Source organism: Meriones unguiculatus, chromosome 3 (assembly GCF_030254825.1).
Source record: "Meriones unguiculatus strain TT.TT164.6M chromosome 3, Bangor_MerUng_6.1, whole genome shotgun sequence".
In the NCBI taxonomy this organism is placed as follows: domain Eukaryota; kingdom Metazoa; phylum Chordata; class Mammalia; order Rodentia; family Muridae; genus Meriones; species Meriones unguiculatus.
In genome coordinates this window covers 5,282,120-5,302,571 of record NC_083351.1, presented here as the reverse complement: position 1 = coordinate 5,302,571, position 20,452 = coordinate 5,282,120, and the positions used below count along the sequence as shown (strand labels likewise).

The following is a 20,452-nucleotide window of genomic DNA, read 5'->3' as shown; positions in this document are numbered from 1 at the left end:
GCAGGGAATCATATGAAAGAAGGGGGAGTTAGTATGACCTGGAGAGGACAGGAGCTCCACAAGGACCAAATATATCAGGGCACAAGGGTCTTCTATGAGACCGTTTCTCCAACCAAGGACCATGCATGGATATAACCTAAAACCCCTGCTCAGATGTAGCCCATGGTAGCTCAGTACCCAAGTGGGTGCCCTAGTAAGGGGGACAAGGATTATTTCTGACATGAACTCAATGACTGGCTCATTGAGCTTCTCGGGAGAAACAGCTTTTCTAGGCCATAGATAAGGACATTGCAGCCAGTCCTGAAGATACCTGATAAGCTAGGGTCAGATGGAAGGGGAAGAAGACCTCTCCTATCAGTGGACGTGGAAGAGGGCAGGGAGGAGATGAGGGAGGGAGGGTGGGATTGGTTGGGAGGGAAAGAGGGAGGGGGCTACGGCTGGGATACAAGTGAATGACCTGTGATTAAAATTATAAAAAAAAAAAACACCCTTCAAGATGTGCCTAATGACCAACTTCTTCCCACTACACTAGGTCTTGCCTCTTAATGCTCCATGACTTCCCAGCTGCAGAGGGGGCTGGGGACCAAGCCTCTAGACCAAAAGTGGGGAGAGAGAGAGAGAGAGAGATGGATGGGTGGGTGGGTGGTAAATGGATAGATGGCTTATGGGCTTTTTGATACCCTCCCCTGCCCCAGGAAAACAGAAACCACAAAGCTGTATGACCATGATGCAATGTACAGAATATATGGCCCTGTTACCGGGTGTGTGTGTCCCCACTCTGCACTACTGGCCTCTTGGGCTGGATAAACCTTTGATGCTGGAACTGTGTATCCTAGAGAGTTCATGACACCCAGCTAAACTGTGGCAACCAGATACTGTTGCAAACCTTCTGGGGAGCAGGGAGACATCAAATGCCTCCTTGATGAAGAACCACACCTACATCTTCACTTTTGGTAAACGATTTTTCACATTACATCATCGCCATGCCCAAGAAAGGAATTCAGCCCAGGTGCCCTCGTGCTCTTGGATAAGACTGCTGCTAGAAGGAGCTGGAGAGACGGCTCAGAGGTTAAGAGCACTGCCTGCTCTTCCAGAGGTCCCGAGTTTAATTCCCAGCACTCACATGGTGGCTCACAACCATCTGTAATGAGATCTGGCGCCCTCTTCTGGCATGCAGGTGTACATGCAGGCAGAACACTGTATACAGAATAAATAAAATCTTAAAAAAAAAAAAAAGATTGCTGCTAGAAGGCTTTGCTGCTGTCATTTATTACCACATGTTTACACTCCACTGGAAGCCTGGCTGGCTGCCACGGCCTTTGGTTTCTCAATGGCCAGCCTGCGGCAGACCACCTGCCAAAGTCCAAAGTCGAGACTCTGAGACATCAGACATTCAACAGGAGGGGCTGGTGCTCCTCATCCGCCGCATCACCAGAGGGAATTTCATAGGTGACACACAGGGAGGAGTAGAGGCAGCCGAGGAAGGACACGAGGCTGGAGAAGTACATCACGCCGTTGGCACTGCCCACAGCCGAAGTCAGGGGCCCCAGGACCAGAGAGACAAGGATCTGAGCCAGAAAGTACTGGCAGCTAAGCAGGGAGATGTCCACGCCCATGCCACGCCGTGTGCCATCTGCGCTGGACCCTGCAAACTGACCGGGAGACAGTCATATCAGTCAAACTGGCCACAACCTCCCCGAAGGAGCCGGGATGGGGGGACCCAGCAAGACCAGGCAGAAGGCCCAGCACCAAGCAAGGGTGGGCTAGTGGCCAAGGGGGAACAAGCAGAAGAAAGCCTGGCTTCTTTCTCACAGGCCAGGAGGCACAGGACTGGCCCCAGGGCCGTGGCTGCACAATTCCATGAATGTACCCAAAGCTGCTGAGTTGTGCACTTGGTTTGCTCCGTTTACTTTGAGTTTTTGAGATGGGTTCTCATGAAGCCCCAGCTGGCTTCACAGGCAGCACATGACCTTGGACTGCTGATTCACACCCAGCCGAGTTGCTGTGTGATGGCAGGTGTGAGCAAGGGGAGACAGGAAGACCACTTGAACCGTTGGGGAAATCAAAACCAAAACCAAAGCTCAGTGGGGAAAGTAGATCTCAGCGCAGCTGCCATGTGAGGGCCGACAAGAGGGCGCAGCGGGTGTGGATGCTTGCCTCACAACCTGAGTCCGAGCTGCAGACATGCCCACAGGTGGGAGGAGACCAACTACACCAAAGCTGTCCTCTGACCTGCGTGAGGGCCCACATTCATCTCCCACCCCACCCACACACATCTTATATCATGCAGTGATAGGAAAGTATCTGGGCTGAATAAAACCTTTTTTCTTTTTCTTGTTAGGCACAGGCATGTCACATCCACTCTTACTTTAAAAGCAAAACAAAACAACTGCCTCTCCATGCCACCAGTCGATGTCACCAAGTTCCGGGTGTCCTGCTCTCATTTCTCTAGCCCCAACCTTGAACTGATGTGTTAAAGGGGGCGGGGGGCTTTCCCAGGGTCCCTGTTCAGAGTGGGAGGGAGCCTAGAGGTAGCCTCTAAAGGTGGCAGGGAAGGTACCAGCGGCTGCCCTGCCCGCACAGCCACAGCACTGGGAGAGGGGGACACTCAGAAGGGCGCCTTCCATTCAGAGGTGTTACCCTCTGCCTCCATAATCTCCACTTCCAGCCAGAGGCCCTGCTCGCTCACACCGGACCACGCTCTGATAAGCAGTGGCGCCCGCACCCACCTTCTTACTCTGGTAGTAATCGCACAGCAGGGAGTAGGGCAGGGTACAGAGCGTAGAGAACAGGATGCCATAGGTGGTGCAGAGGGACAGGACCACGTACGGGTTCCTGGAGAGCGTGGCCAACCCCGTGCCCAGGCCGAAGGCGAGGTAGGCGATGAAGTAGAGGGTGCGGACGCTCAGGCATTCCTCTAGTTTCTCCAGGATAGCTGCAGGCAGGACAAAGGCTGAGTGGGGGGCCAGGCCTCGTCCCAGTTCCACTTCTCCCCTGGGCGGAGCAGGGGTGGGCACAGCAGACCAGCATGGTCCTGGCTTGTCCTGCCTGAAGGGGGTCACCCCCGCAGGCCTGTTGCAGGGGTAGCAGAGGCCTGGGGTGTCCTCATTCACATCTGCCCCATAATGGCCAGGGTTTCTACAGACCAATGGGTGAGACTCCTGAGGGGCTCAGGAATGTGGGGTCCTAAGCTAAAGCTTTGGTCTCTTGCCTGCAGTGGAGCAGCAGGAGTCTGCCCCTTGCCTGGCCATCATCTACATCAAGGCATGACAACGGGTAAAGTAAGACAGAAGGAGTCTGGCTAGGGGGCCCAGGAACTCGAAGTGCTGCTCCCAGGGCCTCACAAGTGACACTCACATACAGTTTTGGGGTCTATGGAGATTGAACTCGACTTCAAACATGCTAAGCACATACATGGACCGTTGCACTGAGCCACACCCCAGGCCAGAAACACCTTCTTTGGACCTTCCTACGGTGAGGAAAGTCAGACAGGGGCAGTGGGCACACGTCAGCCCGAAACCTGGTTTTGACCTAATTTTCAAAGCTTTGTCATGTGTGTGATGCTACACATGGTGCCCAGGGCCCCGTGAGTGCTAAGTGATCTCTCCACCCTGAGCCACATCCCCCAACTTCCCTCCCCCCACCGCCCCAGCCTGGCTTTGTATGGGTCCTGAGCCAAGAGTGGCTTTGTAACATATTTTAATATTTATTTAGGGTGTGTGGTAGGGTCGGGGCAGGGAGACATGTATGAGCCGTGGCACGTGTGGAGGTCAGAGGACAATTTGTTGAGTGATTTTCTTTCTCCCACTATGTGGATTCCGGGGATCAAACTCAAGTCCTCAGGCTTGCCTGCAAGGGCCTCTCCCCACTGAGCCATCCCAGGGGCTTTGCATTTTTAAATGACTAATGAATAAAAGGAGCTTTTGTTTATTTGTTTTGATGGAGCATGAAGGCTATGATACACACAGTTCAGGAAGCACTAAAACGGCATTCTTGGCTCAGGCAACAGCAAGTCCCACAAGGCTCTGTTGGGAAGCTGCAACAGGGCCAGTTTGGCCTCAGAATCTGGAAAGCTCTGCTGCCTGGCCTTTCACCCTGAGCTCCCAGAAAATGCCAGGGCTTCGTGCTGCCAGCCAGCCCCGAGCACGCTGACCTGGGATGAACCGAGCATGGTGTCCCTGGGTCCCCCAGGGGTCAGCGTGGCCTCCGGACTCTGGCCACCCGTGCTCAGTGCTCTTGCCTCTGCCCCCACATGCGGCTGCTTGCCTCCTTCCCAGCCTCGTTTGGCCCTAGGGAGACTTGTGCAAAGAATGGGGTTACAGCCGCACACCAGCCTGTGGGTGGCCCCACTTTGCCCTCGTGTGTGAACCCACGGATGGCCTAGGCAAGCGTAGGTGTGTCACTAGTGGGGTGCCTCTCTTTGGAGGCCTGACGCTCACAGGGTTGGCCTCTGAACCCCAGCAGCAGCTAAGGGCTTGCTCAAAGGGCAGTGAGCGGCGCCTCCCCGAAGGGGGACTTGGTGCTGGCCGCTGCAGACGTACCCTTTGGCCGGTTACCGGGAAGGGGCAGGCAGCAGGCGGCGCGTACCTGAGTAGAAGGCGGCGCTGAAGGCGTAAATGCACATGCCCCAGCAGCCCATGGTCACGCCGCTGTTGTACTTCTGATAGGCTTCCGACGTGTGCGGCGCCTTCGGGTCGCCCTGAAACACCACCTCGCCCATGAAGTCCGTGTAGAAGAGCAGCATGCCCTCAAAGGAGAGCCACCCTGGAGGGAGGCACAGGCTGTGACTGGGGCGCCAAGGCTGGGCCTGCCCTTCCGCCCGTTCTCTTCCTAGCCCGCCAGGCTTGGTGGCTCACACCTGCGACCCCAGCACTTAGGAAGCGAAGGCAGGAGGATATCAGGAGTGGAAGGCCAGCCTGGGCCTCGCCAGCCTGGGCCAAGCCAGCCAGGGCCGTGACGTGTGCTTGGTTGAAGTGCCCCATTCTGGCCGAAGCATGACAGTTTCCATAACCAGAACTGCAGGAGTTTGTCCTTTCTAAGCTCTTGCCCCCACTCCGCCCCGCAGACCCTCCACCCGGCACCTGACATCCTGGCCTGTGTTCTGTTTCGTTCGACAGGGTCTCTCTACATAGCCCTGGCTGTCCTAGAGCTCTGTGTAGACCAGGCTGGCCTTGAGCTTGCAGGGATCCACCTGCCTCTGCCTTCCAGGGGCTGGGACTGAAGTCTCGGGCCACCACACCCAGCAGCGGAAAAACGTCGGGAAATGCCAACTGCCCTGCGGGCCTGAGGTGCCTCATCTCAGGGCCACGCTTGGAAGACTCAGCCAACACCAGGAAGGCGGTGGTCATGGCCCCTAGAGCCACAATAAACGGTCACCACAACCTCTGTGTCATCAAGTAAGATTGTTAGGGTCTGTGTGTGTGTACTGCGTGTGCACACTCATGTGAGCATACTTGCACACATGTGTGCGTATGCATGTGGAGGCCAGAGGGCAACATCAGTGTCTTCCTCAACTGGCCGCCACCCTCCCCTGAGGCAGGCTCTCTCACAGAACTTGGAGCCTCTCGATTGGCTTGGAGCGGCGGGCCAGCAGCCCAGGGCTCCCCCCCACGCCCTCCCTGCCAGTGCCGCCGTGACAGAGGTGTGACGCTGGGGGGCCACACTCAGGCCCTCCTGTTTGCACTGCCTGAACCATCTCCCTGGCCCTATTATTATCACTTAACTTCGAGGCAGGGTCCCAGCTTACATGTGGGCCTGGAACTCGCTACGTAGCCAGGAAGGACCTTAAACTTCTGCTCCCCGTGTGCCCACCCGAGTGTGGGACTGCAGGCACAGCTGTTCCTGCGGTGCTGGGACTAGAACCCACGCCAGCACGCTACCAGCCGGGCTAGATCATTAGCCCGTCAGATACACTAAACTCATTTCCCCAGCAGCGAAGCATGCCCGCTGCGGACACACCCCGGTGCCTTTAACCCTCTCCCTGGCACCCGTGTCTCTGTCTCAGCTTCTGTGGGCGAAGGCTGCGCTCCACGAGCCATCCGTCGCCCGGGGTTTTGCTGCCATCCATGATGTTGGCTTCCATGGGGCAGCCTGCACCATCTCTGCGGGAAGGTGAGCCTGGGTTTAAGCCTCCCCCCCCCCCCCCCGTCATCCTCAGAGGCCAACAAGTCAACAAGTGGAAGAAGGCTGGAGCCTGCCAACAGTCACTGGGGTGCCAAGGCCTGGTGGGTTACGAACCCACCAGGGGGTGTGCGGGTGTGGGGCGTGCACGCACTCACACAGGAGTGCGCATCACTTGGCCCGGAGGGGCCCCAGGGCAGCCGCCAGCCCACTTCCACCCCGCTCTTGTTGGGGAGACTGAGGGCCGTGAGAACCCACACGCGCCCCTCCCCCTTCCCTGGCTGCCCCGGTCTGAACCAGCACCATGGCTCACCCAGGAAGTGGTTGACACAGAGATTGCGCAGCGCCTTGGGCATGTGGTAGATGGTGGAGCAGAGGCGCCGCAGGGACAGAGGCTGCTCCGACTGCTCGCTGGAGCCCGTCAGCTCACTCTCATACTTCACGCCATTCAGGAGGATGTTCGCAACCTGTGACAGAACCACATGGCCGAGTCAGAGCCATCAGGCCCACATCCCACACCGGCGTGCGACGGGGCGTGCTGGGGACCCAACAGCCCACAGAACACACTGGGGCACCTCTGCCTTCTTAACCTTTGATTTTATTTGTTATTGTTACTACTGGATGTGTGTGTGCACGGTGTGTGTGCGTGTGTTAGTGTGTGCATGTGTGAGTGCGGGTGTGTGCATGGGAATTGGTTTTCTCCTACTGTGGGTTCCAGGGGTCAAACTCAGGTCCCAGGCTTGTGCCGCAGGGGTGCCCACCAGCGAGGCCCCACTCTGCCTTCTTACGGGCGGCACAAACCCACACGCCCCACGGCAGAGAAGACTTGTGCACTTCTTGTGTGAGACCCAGGAGCCGCGGGACGCTGACATTTGATTTGAGCATACCCACAGTGTGGCACAGGGGTTCTGTGTGTGTGTGTGTGTGTGTGAAGGAGACAGTGTCCATACCACACAGAAGAAGGAAACCCCTCAAAACACAGAGATACAATTAAAATAAATACAGAGCGGGGGAGAGGGACAGTTGGTGAACGCTTGCCACGAAAACACGAGACATGGGTTTGAGCCTCAGAACCTGGGTTGAAAAAAAATCCACATTTGCCATCCCAGCCATGAGGAGGCGGGGACACGACTCCCTGGGCAGCTGGCCCGCCCTACATGGCAAGTTATGGGGCACTGAGAGACCCTGTTTCAAAAGTCCAAGAAGGATGGTGTCGGAAGACCCAGTTGACCTCTGACCTCCACATATATGCACGTGCGTGTGTACACGCGCACACACAGATCAGTGTTGGCCCAGCCAGCCCTCGCCTCTCTTCCTGTGAGAGAACACTGAAAACTTCCTCAGGGTGACCGAGGGCACCGGTCTAAACATCTCTGCACAGGTGGGCCTCCAGCCACATGGAGGGCCGACAGGGCAGCCGTGGCAGCCACGGCAGCGGACACCTCATCTCTCACGTGGTGCGTCATGAGGCACAGGCACCCCATCAGCAGAATGAAAGGAGAGCGTTTGGGGTATCTCCAGGCATGGCAGGCGCTGGCACAGCTGCCAGCCTTTCTGAGATGAGGTTCCAAGCCCCCCCTCCAGTGTAGACGACCCCTGGAATGGAGCTGTTTGGAGGAGGAAGAGGAGGGTGTGCTGCTGGGGGGCGGGTGGCACCGTGGGCACCAGACTATCCTAGTGGGAACAGGAAGCAGGGAGCTCGTAGCTCTGGATCCCAGAGTGACCATGCCAGCGAGGCCTGTTACTCCTGCGGCAGGAGAAGCTAAGCACCAGGCAACCCGACCCGAGTTGTGTTGAGATGTAGCTCACATGTTTTGTTTTTAATTTTTGGTACAGGGTCTCAGAACCACCTCTGGGCGTGGTGAGTATGAGTGTGTATATGTGTCTATACGTGGTGAGCGGGTGTGCGTATGTGTGTGAGCACGTGGATATGGGGTGCATATGTACACGGAAAGGCCAGAGGACACCTGACTCCTCCGGTGCCGTGTGCGGCTGATGTGGCGACACGAGTCTTTTTCTCAGGTCCTCACACTTGCAAGGCGTACACCTTCCCCAGCTGGGGCTCTGAAATAACCTTCAGGTCAGCCACAGCCCTGTGGCCAAACTGGCACATTCCAAAGGCCCTCCAGCCTTCCAGAAGATTCTGTCCCTGCCAAGAGCCATTCAACTGGGGACGTTGTGTGGCTTTCTGCAAAGTAACCCGGTATTTTGCTAGGTCTGTACCGTGATGCACCCCCAGAATTGCTTCCAGATCCTGACACCCCCTCTTTCTGTGCTGCTGCTTCTCTCAAAAGCCTCGCGTGGTGTGAACTGTCACTTTCTGATTGAGCAAAGCTCCTAGGGGATCGCTGTGAAGATGCACCGCTGTTCACGAGTTAATTCCTGGTTACAGAACTCCTGGCTTGATTCAAACCGTTTTAGAAGTTCGAAGGTTTACTGCTGCAGTAAGTACTCCTGTGGACCTCCAGACACCTCACGAGGAGACAGGCTTGAGACAGATTTGTGGCTTCAGCTCAGCTTTCACTCTAGAGATGGCCCCATGAATCCTGGTACCCACCATAAATATAGGCAAATTGGTTTGGACTTCCCATGAACCCAGAATATAATGGGGCTACCAAGAAATGTCTAAATTAAGTATAAACCTTAATGTCAAAAAATACAAATTGTTTCCTTGTAATTCCTTATACCTTGTCAGCTGATGGCATAAAATAATGTCATTCTAAATTTACTTTGTGTCTTGGAATGAAGATAGCTAAAATTATTGTCCTGAACTCAGTGAAACTAAGTGAAAGCTGGAAAATGTGTAGTCAGGTCAGTCCTAATTGAAAAGACATATATTTTTGTAACCTCTTGGACCCTGTTAACCTTTAGGCCTTGTCAACCTTTGTCATTCTGAACTCACTATGAACTTATGTAATGGATACATAAATAAGAAATGTTTAGTTTTTATGAAAAAACATGTAACCTGTTGCATTTTCAAATTCATCTATTTTTGTGACTAACTGCCCTTTGACGATGAGGTAATTCTTTTTCTGACCCAGAGAGCTTTGTCTCAGAAGTATAAACCTTGTGACCAGACACTAGATGGGGTTGAGGCTTTTAACTTCGTCCACCTTTCCCCTTGAGTGCTTGCGTGTGTGAGTGGCCTATTTTCTATCTCTCTTATTTCTTATTTTTCTGTACATTCACTAATAGGCTAACAGACTCAGGGCTCACCCTCAACCCTGTCAGAAAGCAGACAGACGTTAGCCTGCTGGAGGTCTTGACGAAGATGCCTCTACAGATCAAGGAGACTGCTTTTACAAGCCCCTGCAGTGTTTGGCCGGAAGTCACCTTTGCGGCCTTGGCTTCGGGAAAAAGTGGTCAGTTTGGGTTTCCCTTCTTAGCTAGTCCAGTCCCAAGCCGCGAGAGAAGGAAGCCTGGGCTCCTGCGCCTGTTTCCTGTTCTTTCAACTGTGTTGGGATCAGTTGCCTGAGCCATCAGCTTGGTGGCTGGAGAGAGAAATGGAATGGGGATTCGGCATCCCTTCCCAGATTCTCCCCTGGACCTGCCAAAGCTGGACCTTGGCATGGCCCTCTGAGCATGCAGCCCTCGGATGACTGCTCACACCGGGGAGGTTCCAGAGCCCCCGAAGGCTGCCAGGATGTCACCACCTCCCCTCAAGGCTCACATCTGTTGGTGCCATGTTCACTGGGCCCACATGGGCAGTGGTGGCTGGAAAGTGTAGAAACCGGCAGCATGAGCGCACACTGGGCCACACTCTCTGGAGAGAGGGTCCTGGCCCGCCTACAGCAAACGTGACTGTAGGCAGAGGACTGTCAGTGGCTCATGGGTCCCGCCCTGAACATCCCTCCCATCTGTGGACTCACATCCCAGCGTCACAGCCACATGCAAAGGAGGCAAAGGTCTCTGGACCGGACTTCCCCCTCACCTCTGACGGTGACCACACAGACCATGGACCATCAGATCCTTGCCTCCCCCCCTCCACATATCTCCCCGATGTTTATTTGCTTTTACCTGTTGGCTGAAGGTCACGGTCCTTCTCCTGCTGGTTTCAGGGCCATTTCCTCCAGCCACGTCGGGGAGTGGTAAGGTCTGGGGCCTCTTCAGGATCCCTGAGGCCCGAGGCTTAGACGTGTCCAGAGAGCCTACCCTGAGCACATCCCCATCCGAGCCCAAGGTCAGGGGCCCCTCTCTCCTCTCCAGCAGCCCCCGCTCCTGGCAATAGAAGCCGTCGGGGGCCCGAGGAAAGCTGACGCTGATGGCCTGCCTGGGGACGCTGCCGGGGAGAGCCAGGTAATTGTCGTGGCCCGCGGTGAAGCAGTCAATGAGCACGCTGTCGATGTTGGAGGTGCCGAAGGACGATGCGAACTCATTGATGCCCGTGAGGGAGCTGTCCCTGCTGATGAAGCTGCCATACTTGGGGGTGAGAGGGCTGGGTGGCGAGATGGGGCTGGAGAAACTGGCGTACAAGCTGGTGGCTGCGGCGGAGGGGACGGTGTCGCCGGCCCCCTCCTCCAACAGGACGGGTGGGGAGGGGGGCAACGGGAGGCTCGGGCTCTTCATAGCTGTCCTCTTCTCGCCCAGGGGCCGAAGGGGCCTCTCGGGGATGCTAATCAGGGTGAGCACAGTGGTGACGCTCAGGGTGATGGCGGTGAAGATGTAGATGACACGGAGCTGGCCCCCCAGGGCCCTCCCGAAGCTGGTTTTGTCCCAGTGTATGCCCCCGACCACATAGCCGAACCCTCCTCCGAGGCCTGTGGAGAGAAAACGGATTCAGTGTCCTCCTACCCAGACAGCAAGGAGGGGCCCCACAACCGTGAGGGCAGGCCCTCCATGCCAGGGGTGCTCCACACACACACACACACACACACACACACACACACCCGAGCCAGCTCACTACTCTCTGCTCCCTGCCCTTGCAGCTCCAGGACAGCGAGAGCCTTCACCCACTGAGCCAACTCACAGGGGGAGTTTGGGGTCCTTCTAATTGGCTTTTGAGGCATCTTTTGGAGGAGCCGTTGAAGATTTGTAACCCTTAAACAAGGGCAGGTATCAGTTGGGTGTTTTCAACTTTGGTTTTATTTTTAGATTAATCTAGTTCTTCTGCTGGTAGCCCTGGCTCGCTGTGAGGACCAGGCAGGCTTCACACTCACGGAGACTCCCCACCTCTGCCTCCTGAGTGGGGCCAGATCCCCGGGATCTAGAGTCAGGAGGGGTGTGTCAACTCAGGTCCTCTGCCAAAGCCACCAGAGCTCTTAACCACTGAGCCATCTCTCCGCCTGCCTACACTGCTGGCTTAAATGGGACATTTTTCTTTCATGTCATTTTGTTTTAAGTGTTTTATTTAGGAAAGCCAAGGTTCCTAAATTTTTGTTGTTCCCCTTTAATTAGGAAAATTTAAATTATATTGTTAATAATTTTAGTGTGCGTCTGGGGGCAGTGCACACACCACAGTGAGCACGTGGAGGTCAGGGGAAAACCTGCAGGAGCTGGTTCTCTCCTCCCACCTCATGGGCTCCGAGGTTCAGACCCAGCTTGTCAGGCCCTTTACCCACGGAGCCATTTTCATGGTTTTTTGCTGTTTTGAGACAGTCTTACTGTGTAGGCCTGGCCAGCCTGGAACTCACTATGTAGACCAGGCTGGACTTGAGCACTGGTGACCCCCAGCCTCTGCCTCCCCGGGGACTGGGGCCCGGTCACCACACTTGGAAGGCTATTCTCTGTTAGGCCCCTTGTGTCACTAGGCTCAAACTCCAGCCGGGGGTGTGCTAGGCGGCCGTGGTGCCCTGAGCTCTGACTTATGGAACGGGGATCACACAGCACTCTGCTGCATTCTTGCACTGCCTTAGGTAGGTTCTGGGAAGACTTACTAGGCGCTGTCAGTCAGCGTGACAGTCGACCCCTGCGCTCGGCTACTGTCTCAGAGCAACTGCTTGGTAGGGTCAGTGCAGCCTTGCCTTGCTCCTGCCTGACTTTGCAGGGAGAATTCTCACGCCACAGAGCACAGCACAGGCATGCCTGAGTGTGAACACGCATGGAGTCACAAGCATGAATAGCCCAGATACTTGTTTGCACATTTTGTACCTGTGAGCCCACCTCCTCAGAACAGTTTGTTAATACCTCACCTCAGGCAGGTTCTTGAGCTGCTTTAGTGGTCATTCAAGAACATGTCCAGGACAGACACACACTGACTTCCCAGGGCACCCAGCTGGCATGGCGCAGGGAGACCTCAGGTTTTCCAGGCCTGCTTGGCACCTGACTTCCTGCATGTCTGTGGACTCTGTTGGGTTGTGCTAGCTAGACTATGTCAACTTGACACAAACTATAGTCATCTGAGAGGAGGAAGTCTCAACCGAGAAGACGGCTCCATACAACCAGGCTTTGGACCAGTCCGTAGGGCATTTCCTTAACTAGCAATTGATGGCGGAGGGCCCAGACAATTGGGCCCTGGGCTCATCCCTGGGCTGATGGTCCTGGGTTCCACAAGAAAGCAGCCATAAAGAGAAAGCCAGGAAGCAGCATCCCTCCATGGCCTCTGCGTCAGCTCCTGCCTCCAGGTTCCTGCCCTGGCTGCCGTCAGTGACAGATCGAAATGTAGAAGTGTAACACACGTGCACACACACACACACACACACACACACACGGGGGGGGGGGGGGATGTGAACCCCACAGCACTGCAGCCCAGGGGAAGGGTACTCACCAGCCATGAGGGCATGGATGTTCAGGCCCCGGTCCTGGTCCACTGGGCCGCACACGTCCATCATGTAGGCGTGGCTGGGGTTGTCCGCGGAGTCGGCACTGAAATCCATCAGCACCACGCCGCACACCGTCAGGAGGATACCCCACTTGTGGTTGGTGGCCGTGTCAGCCAGGGCCACACCAATGTCCCTTCCGTTGAGCAAGAGCGACAGGCCCAGCAATGCGCCTGGAAACGGAGAGACAGTCACCAGAGAAAACGGAGCCCTTCTCCGTCTCCCGAGGCTCGTCCCAGGCTGGGGACTAACTGAGGATTCACAGGAGCCTGTGGGAGTTCCTGCAGACATGCAGAGCTCTCACACTCACGCCAGGGTTCCATCCAGCTGGGCAAGGACAAGATGAACTTTACTAACCCATTAAAACAAACAAACAAACAAACAAAAAGCTAAACGATTTCTTAGCGTGGCTCAGGCAAGCCTGGCCCTGGGCGGCCTCCGAAGTGAGTGTGTTCAAGACGTTTCCAAGCAGGAAGCAACTGAGCCTTTCCTTCCCTCCCTCTCTCCCTTCCTTCTCTGCTTCTCTCTTTCCATGTTATTTCCGCGCCAAACAACAGACCTATGGCCAGGACAAGAATGAAAGGGCGCCGCCTTCCAAACCTTGAGGTACATCGGTCACTCCAGGCACCCAGCAGAGGCTGCAGCAGGAATCCTGAAACAGAGCGGGGCGGGGTTACTGCTCCAGCTCCACAGGGACGCAGAGCGGCTCACGCTCCCAGGCGCCAGTGCCAGCAACTGTCCCAAAGGCACCGAAACATTCAAGCGACCGGCTCCGGGTGGGCGGCAGGAGCGCAGGCTGCAACAGAGGCAGAGCAGACCCGAGCCACCCCAGACCTGCTCTCCGCGCCCCTGGGACCTTCCTTGGGAACCCACGCACTTCTCCCTCCCCCCGCCCCCAGCTGCACCAACTGCTCAGCTTCTGCGCTGCGAGGGATGCTACAGTCCCGGGGTCTGCTAAGCGCCTGTCCTACCCTCCAGTACAGACCAAAGGACGGAGAAGACAGGATGTGAGCGGCCATACCTGTGATTCCCCACAGCCCCATGCTAAGGAGGGGAACTTAACTCCTCCCTTGTCCCCTCAGCTCCCTCAAGCTGCTTCAGCAGAGGCTTCCGGAAGCTTCCGGAGATTTCCAGAGGCCCTCCGCCATCGGGGCTCACCAAGGATGGGGCTGATGAACCACACCAGGCTGTACAGCTGGTCGGGCAGGCCCATCTGCAGGAGCACCGGGGTCACGTACGCCGTCTCCATGGCGTAGCTGAACTCAATGCCGAACAGAATGCAGCCATTGAAAAGCAGCTCCCGAAACGACCTCTGGGGGTGCAGGTCCCCAAAGTCCACCAGCTCGAGGGGACACGGGGTGTTGGGGGGCGGGGGTGGAGAGGGTCGGATGTACTTCCTCCTCTTGGGGTGGCGCTTGAAGTTGTTGGCCCGGTGGCTGATGTGACGGGTCACGGAGCCTGAGTAGCTGGGAGACCTCCACAAGTCCTGGGGAGCCACACTGGGGAAGAGGGCCTCTCCCGGAGGGGCGCTGCTTCCTGGGGGGATCATCGTAGGCAGGGCTGGTGGCTGTTGCTGTGAGGGAAGCCCATTTGGGGACAAGAGTTATCTCCCAGAGGCCTACGTGGGGCCTCCGTCTTCGCCGCGAGCCCCTCCCCTCGGGGTCCACTCGCCAGCCACTTGGGGAAAGCTGAGTTCGCACTGAATCCTTCAGAGCCCATCTGTCTGCCTCCCCAGCCCCAGCATTCTGTCCCCAAGCAGAGCCCAGCGCCCAGGGGCTGGAGCAAGGCCCTCTGCCTGAGGGCAGAAGAGAAGCCCAGTCCTCAGCCTTCCTCAAAAAGACCCTCTTGCAGGGGTCTTGGAAGATCTGCCCTCGCCTTCCTTTCCCACCAGAAAGCCACAGCTGGTCAGCTCAATTCCCGTGTTTATATCCGCTCCCTCACGGGGGCCAAAGGGGCCGGATGCCTGCCTCAACTCGAGGAGGTGGAGGTAGGAGTGGCGTGGCCTGGTGCGTGGCGTGGCGTGGCGTGGCGTGGCCTGGTGTGTGGCGTGGCGTGGCGTGGCGTGATGGGAGGCTGGTCGGCTAGCCTTTCCTTTCCACTATTACGGACAAGCAACTTTGCAGGGCAGAGCTGAAACCTCCCTGGTGTTTGAACTGCTCTCTGTAAAGCAATGGGGCTGCCGAAGCAGCTCGGTGCCGGAGCCCTTGCTGAGTATGCTCCAGGCCTGGCCTCCGTCCCAGGGCTACGAATGAATGAATGAATGAATGAATGAATGAATGAATGAATGAATGAATGAATTTAAAAACAACAGCATGGGATGAGAAGTAGATTCCTCATCCCCAATGTATTTATATTTTAAGAAGTTTTCACACCATGAAGAGCCCAGTAGGGAATCGGCAATGCAAAAACCTTCCTCTGCCCTCTGCCCTCTGCCCTCCAGGATTTGCTGCTCAGAGACCTTTCCCTGAGCATCCAAGTGTTTTTTGCCTTTTTGAAGCAAATCTGGATTATAAAGAATTGACTCAGCTGTTGACTCACGTTGTAACCAAGGTTGTTTTTCCCTGTCAGGAAAGCTGAGGCCGCAGGGAGGTGAACGGACACACCAGAGCGAGAAAGTCCAGGTACAACCCGCCCCCCCCCCAACAGAACAGCCACGACACTTCTCTGAAGTCCTCCCAGGGAGGCAGGCGCCCAAACCACCCACGTTCTCAGCCTTGGGCTCCCTGATGACCCCTCATCATTTACAAGATGAACATGGCGGGCTTCCCTTCATGGGTTTGAAGCCCATGCTTGCTTCTGGCATTGATTTACTGTACCACTCTCTGTCACACTACTGATGTCACTGGCTCCTTTAGGAATTCAGAAATTATACCCCATGCGTGTCCAAAGCTACCCCACCACTCGGGTCTCCTCAGCAGAGACCAGTGGTGGAAATGATCGCACACAGAGACAGCAGGATTCAGAACACCCACCTGTCCTCCTCCATCCATATACCCTCCGTCTGCTCTCTGTCCATTCACCTAGCCTTCCATCTACCCACCCATCTACCAACAGCCCTCATCCATCCACTATCCGTCTACCCACCCACCATCTCTTCATTCACCTATCCAGCTTCCATCCATCCATCTAGCATCATTCATTTATCTACCCACCATCCATTGACCCACCATCCATCAATCCACCATTCATTCATCTGCCTCTCCATTCATTCACTATCCACCTACCCATCCTCCATCCATCTACCCTCGATCCATTCATCCTCTACCCCTCCACCTACCGTCCATCTAGCCATCTACTTTCCATCCACCTACCCATCCTCCACCCATCTACCCTCGATCCAGCCATCCCTGCATCCATCACTCTCTAGTCATGATCCGCCCCTCTGTCCAGGCAACTATTGACGCAGCCACTTTCCAGTCCTTCTGCTCACTCATATTCTCATTGACCTACCCCACCCCAAACATCTGGATTCCTCTTCCCATGTACGAAGCACTGAGGATAAAAACACAGAGGTCCAGAGAAAGAATAATGACACACGTCTTGCCTTAAGTTAGGTTCCAAAGCGAAGGGAGGGTGCCCTAGGCGTCAAGGATCTTCCATAGGAAGGATAAAGAACCCTCTGCCAGCCACAGTGAAGGCGTGGCGGGACAGGAAGCCGCCACCCAATATGAGCTGAAGGACCTGGAGCCTTGGCTAAGAGGTGGATTTTCTATGGTGTAGCATGGGGAGAAGCTCTCATGCTGACTTCACTGACTGACTGTCCTGGAAGATGACAGCAGGCGGGCTATGTACACAGGTAATACTTCACTTCAAATAGGATTACTTTCGAAGATTAAATCAAGGTTAACGTTTTAGTGGCTGGAGTGATGGCTCGGTGGGGCAGGACGCTGGGCATCGAGCCTGAGGACCTGAGTTCAATCCCTGGGACCCACATGGTAGGAGAGAGCCACCTTCTGAAAGCTGCCCTCCAGCCTGCACCTGCGCACCTTTATTCAGTAAATAAAAATAAACAAATAAAGACAATTTTTTTTGTTGTTGTTGTTAGAGATTAATGGGTTTAGAAAGTTAAGCTTTTGTGTGCTCCCTTCCTCCAGCTCAGGGACTTCTGCAAAGGGAGACCTGCCCTCCTTCCAGAGCACAGACAGATCCTAGGGACCCCTGGAGCCTCACACTTCCGAAGCCTAGCATCCTCAGAGCCAGAGTCTTTGAAACAGATGTGCTGAGAGTGTGGTCCAACTCCACCCGGTGACCACAGCACACAGTCCCCTTTAAGGGACCTGTCCCTGCCCCCACCTCAGAGACACAGTGTCTTCCTCTTTTTTCACCTGTGTTCACCCCAGAATAAAGTGTATGGAAGTGTGCATTTGTAGCTGGGCTTGGTGGCACTCACCCATGATCCCAGCACTTGGGAGGCAGAGGCAGGTAGATCTCTGTGAGTTCAAGGCCAGCCTGGTCTACAGAGTGAGTTCCAGGACAGCCAGGAGTACACAGAGAAACCCTGTCAAATAAATAAATAAATAAATAAATAAATAAGGAAAACACATTTGGGAGGCAGAGGCAGGAGGATCTCTGTGAGTTTGAGACCAGCCTGGTCTACAAAGTGAGTTCTGGGACAGCCAGGGCTACATGATGAGACCCTGTCTTGAAAAAAACAAAACAACAAAAACAAACCTACAAGCAAACCAGGAAAAAGAAACTGTCCCTGTGACTATGGAGTGTGGGGTGTCGGCTCCAATGTGGACAGCCGTGTAGCAGCAGGTAACGGGAACTTCCATGCCCTCATGACGGCCTACACGGTCTGCTTCCCTCTTGGCAGGAGAAATCCAGCGTCATCTCCCACCACTCAGCATCAGCCAGGGCCTGCCCTGGCCGAGGTGGACGCTGCCCTGACTGGCCGAGGTGGGCGCTGCCCTGACTCAGGTGGACACTGCCCTGGCCGAGGTGGACGCTGCCCTGACCCAGGTGGACGCTGCCCTGACTGGCCCAGGTGGACGCTGCCCTGACTGGCCCAGGTGGAATCTGCCCTGCAGGGCCAGGCCAGGCGGCTCTCAGCCTTCTAACACTGTGACCGTTAACACAGCTCCCGCCCCGATCCCGAAATCATGTCCGATCTACTTCATAACTGTAACTTTGCTGCTGGTGTGAACCACAGTGCAAATATCTGTGTTTTCTGATGGTCTCAGGTGACCCCTGTGAGAGGGTTGTTCGGGCCCAAAGGGGCCTCAAGCCACAGTTGAGAACAGCTGCTCTTGACCAGGAGCCAGAGCTCACCTGAGTGTGAGCATCATCTTCACTCAACTTCCTGTAAGAGTCAGGTCAGAATTACCTTTACTTATTTATTTTTATTTCAGTGTGTGTGTGTGCATGCATGTGTGCATATGAACCACGACATATGTGTGCATGTGTGTGTATACACGAACCGTGATACACGTGTGTATGCATACACAACCATGACACACAGGTGGAAGCCTTTTTTATTAAAAAAAAATCTCCCTTTTTTTAAATTAAAAATGTATTTGCCTGAGCTGAAGAGGTGACTCGGGAGCATTGGCCACTCTTGCACCTGAGTTTGCTCCCAGCACCCACATCAAGCTGATGACAGCCACCTGTAACTCCTGCTCCAGGGAATCTGATGCCCTCTTCTGGCACGGCACACACCACACATGCGCAATGCGCGCGCGCGCGCACACACACACACATGAAAATAAGTTAAAAATTTAAAAAACAATGTGTTAAAACACTTCACAAGATTTTATACTAGGAAGGGTTTTTTAAAGTTACTTTTTCTGTGGGCAGTGAGAGGGCTCAGAGGGTGAAGGCCCTCACCGTCTGCCTGGTTTAGAGACATGATGCCGGGCTTGCAGCAGGATGCACCAGGCTAGCCCACCCGCGAGCTTCCAGAGGTTCCGTGTCCACATCCCAGACTGCCCTAGGACAGCCAGACTGCAGGTACGTGGTCCCAGACCTCGTGGGAGCCAGGGCTCCGAATCCAGTTCCTCTGCCCACGGAGCCACCCCAACCTGCCAAGGGCTGTTTCAACAGCGCTTGATTGGCCACTTCCCTTTTGCCTCCTACGATTCCCAGCGTTGATAGCTCAGGCCTCTTAGAGGGATGCAGTCAGCGGACTACGGACTCCAGGTCCAGTTCCCGCACCTCGCTCCTTTCTGAGGGCTAACTCGTCCCCAGACTCCCCGCTAAGAGCTCGCTGAAGGTGGGTCCATCAGCGCCTCACAGCGCTTCCCGTAAGAACGGAAACACAAACATTATAACGACTCCAGGGTCGTGCGAGGTATCAGCGAGGAGAGAAGGAGGGGAGCGCGTCTCAGCCTCTGGCGTCAACCTGAGGATGTCGCCCTCAGCTCTATGACTCAGGCCGGTGGCAGGGTGACAGGGTGCTGCTCCCAGTCACCCAGACTTCCCGGGAGATGTTCTACAACGCCCCCTGGCCAGCCGGAGGGCTCGGCCTCAGGGAGGAGGCGAACCGGAAGCTGATGACACCTGCCCAGGTGGCCGGGACCAGGCCTGGGCCCATGCTGGGTGCCCTAGGCCTGTGGGTGCTGCGCCCCGGGGCTCCATTTTCATCTTAATTCACTAAACACCCAAGAAGAACAAAGGTCCCAGGCCCGCCTGGGGCCCCCAGCCTGGGCGCTAGGCTCGTCCTGGGGCCTAGGCAGCAGCGCTCCGGGCTCAAAGCGGCGGAGCTGGGCGGAGGGCGCTGGAGGAGATGCAGGTACCTGTGCGTCCAGACGGGAGGCATCCCTTCCCCAGGCTGGGCAGCTGGTGCTCCGGGCGCAGCTCCGTCCCAGCCCGGCGACCCCGGCCCCGCGGCGGCAGCTGCAGCATCACCCCGCGGGGCGGGGCCGTGACGTCACGGCTGCATCCCGCCGCCTGGTCCCGCAGAGCGGCCTTAAAGCAGCCGGCTGGCCGCGCCGGCGCACCTTTGGGGACCGCCCGGCTCTGTAGGCAGAACGCGGGAGCGGGAGGCACTGTGACTTTGTGAAGCCAGCTCTCAAGGCAATAAATAAATAAATAAATAATCACAGTATTGCAAGAGCACTTGCCGGGGCCTGCGAGCGTTCGCCCCCGTTCTCATTTTAGAGGGAAGGCACTTATTTCTGTGTCTTCAGTTGTAAGGAAACAGCCACACGCGCATTTATAGATGAACACGTGGTCCCTAAATATTGTGCCCATGGCACTAAACCAGTTTCCCGAAGTCTCACACTCCTTGCTCTGGCCACAAATCCATCAGGTGGCCGGGCTATGCCACGATTTATTCTAGACACCCGGGTGTGGAGGAGGGGAAACAAGTTTCCGACCCCGGGTTCACAGAGGAGAGAGGAAGATCCTCATCAAATAGCACACATAAAATGCGTAGGTGCCCGAGAGACGGCTCAGCGGTAACGGGGCTTGCCGAGCAAGGCTGAAGACGTGAGTTCGGTCCCTTGGGCCCGCTAAGGGTGGACCGTGGAAGGAGAGGCTCCTTCACTTGTCTCTGACCTTCCCCACGGCATCTGTGACGCGCACGCGCCGCATACACACAGTACACTAAGACACAATAGTGTGTACACATGGTCAGC

General features: G+C 55.8%; 1 protein-coding gene across 3 annotated transcripts; it reads right to left on the bottom strand.

Annotated features, from left to right (window-relative positions):
• Window positions 1-1,245: 1,245 nt before the first annotated feature.
• Slc45a1 (solute carrier family 45 member 1) lies at window positions 1,246-19,781 on the bottom strand. 3 transcript variants are annotated; one of them, XM_021648558.2, is made up of 9 exons: window positions 19,610-19,781; window positions 14,034-14,448; window positions 13,435-13,527; window positions 12,824-13,048; window positions 10,138-10,877; window positions 6,434-6,587; window positions 4,588-4,764; window positions 2,730-2,935; window positions 1,246-1,652 (listed from the first exon to the last, which is right to left on the bottom strand). In XM_021648558.2, exons 2-9 carry the CDS (start codon window positions 14,422-14,424, stop codon window positions 1,386-1,388), a joined length of 2,253 nt encoding a protein of 750 aa, XP_021504233.1. In that variant the 5' UTR covers window positions 14,425-14,448; window positions 19,610-19,781; the 3' UTR covers window positions 1,246-1,385. The 3 variants fall into 3 exon arrangements, with proteins under 3 accessions (XP_021504233.1, XP_021504234.1, XP_060235006.1); XM_021648559.2 differs by lacking the exons at window positions 14,034-14,448; window positions 19,610-19,781 and adding an exon at window positions 13,897-14,004; XM_060379023.1 differs by lacking the exons at window positions 14,034-14,448; window positions 19,610-19,781 and having other exon boundaries at window positions 13,476-13,504.
• Between the last annotated feature and the right edge of the window lie 671 nt (window positions 19,782-20,452).

Coding starts and splice junctions, on each gene's coding strand:
- Slc45a1 (XM_021648558.2), bottom strand. CDS start 14,424: ATGATCCCCCCAGGAAGCAGCGCCCCTCCGGGAGAGGCCCTCTTCCCC. Junction 13,049..13,434: donor CATTCTTGTCCTGGCCATAG/GTCTGTTGTTTG, acceptor CTCCGTTTCCAG/GCGCATTGCTGGGCCTGTCG. Junction 1,653..2,729: donor ATTACTACCAGAGTAAGAAG/GTGGGTGCGGGC, acceptor TCTCCCGGTCAG/TTTGCAGGGTCCAGCGCAGA.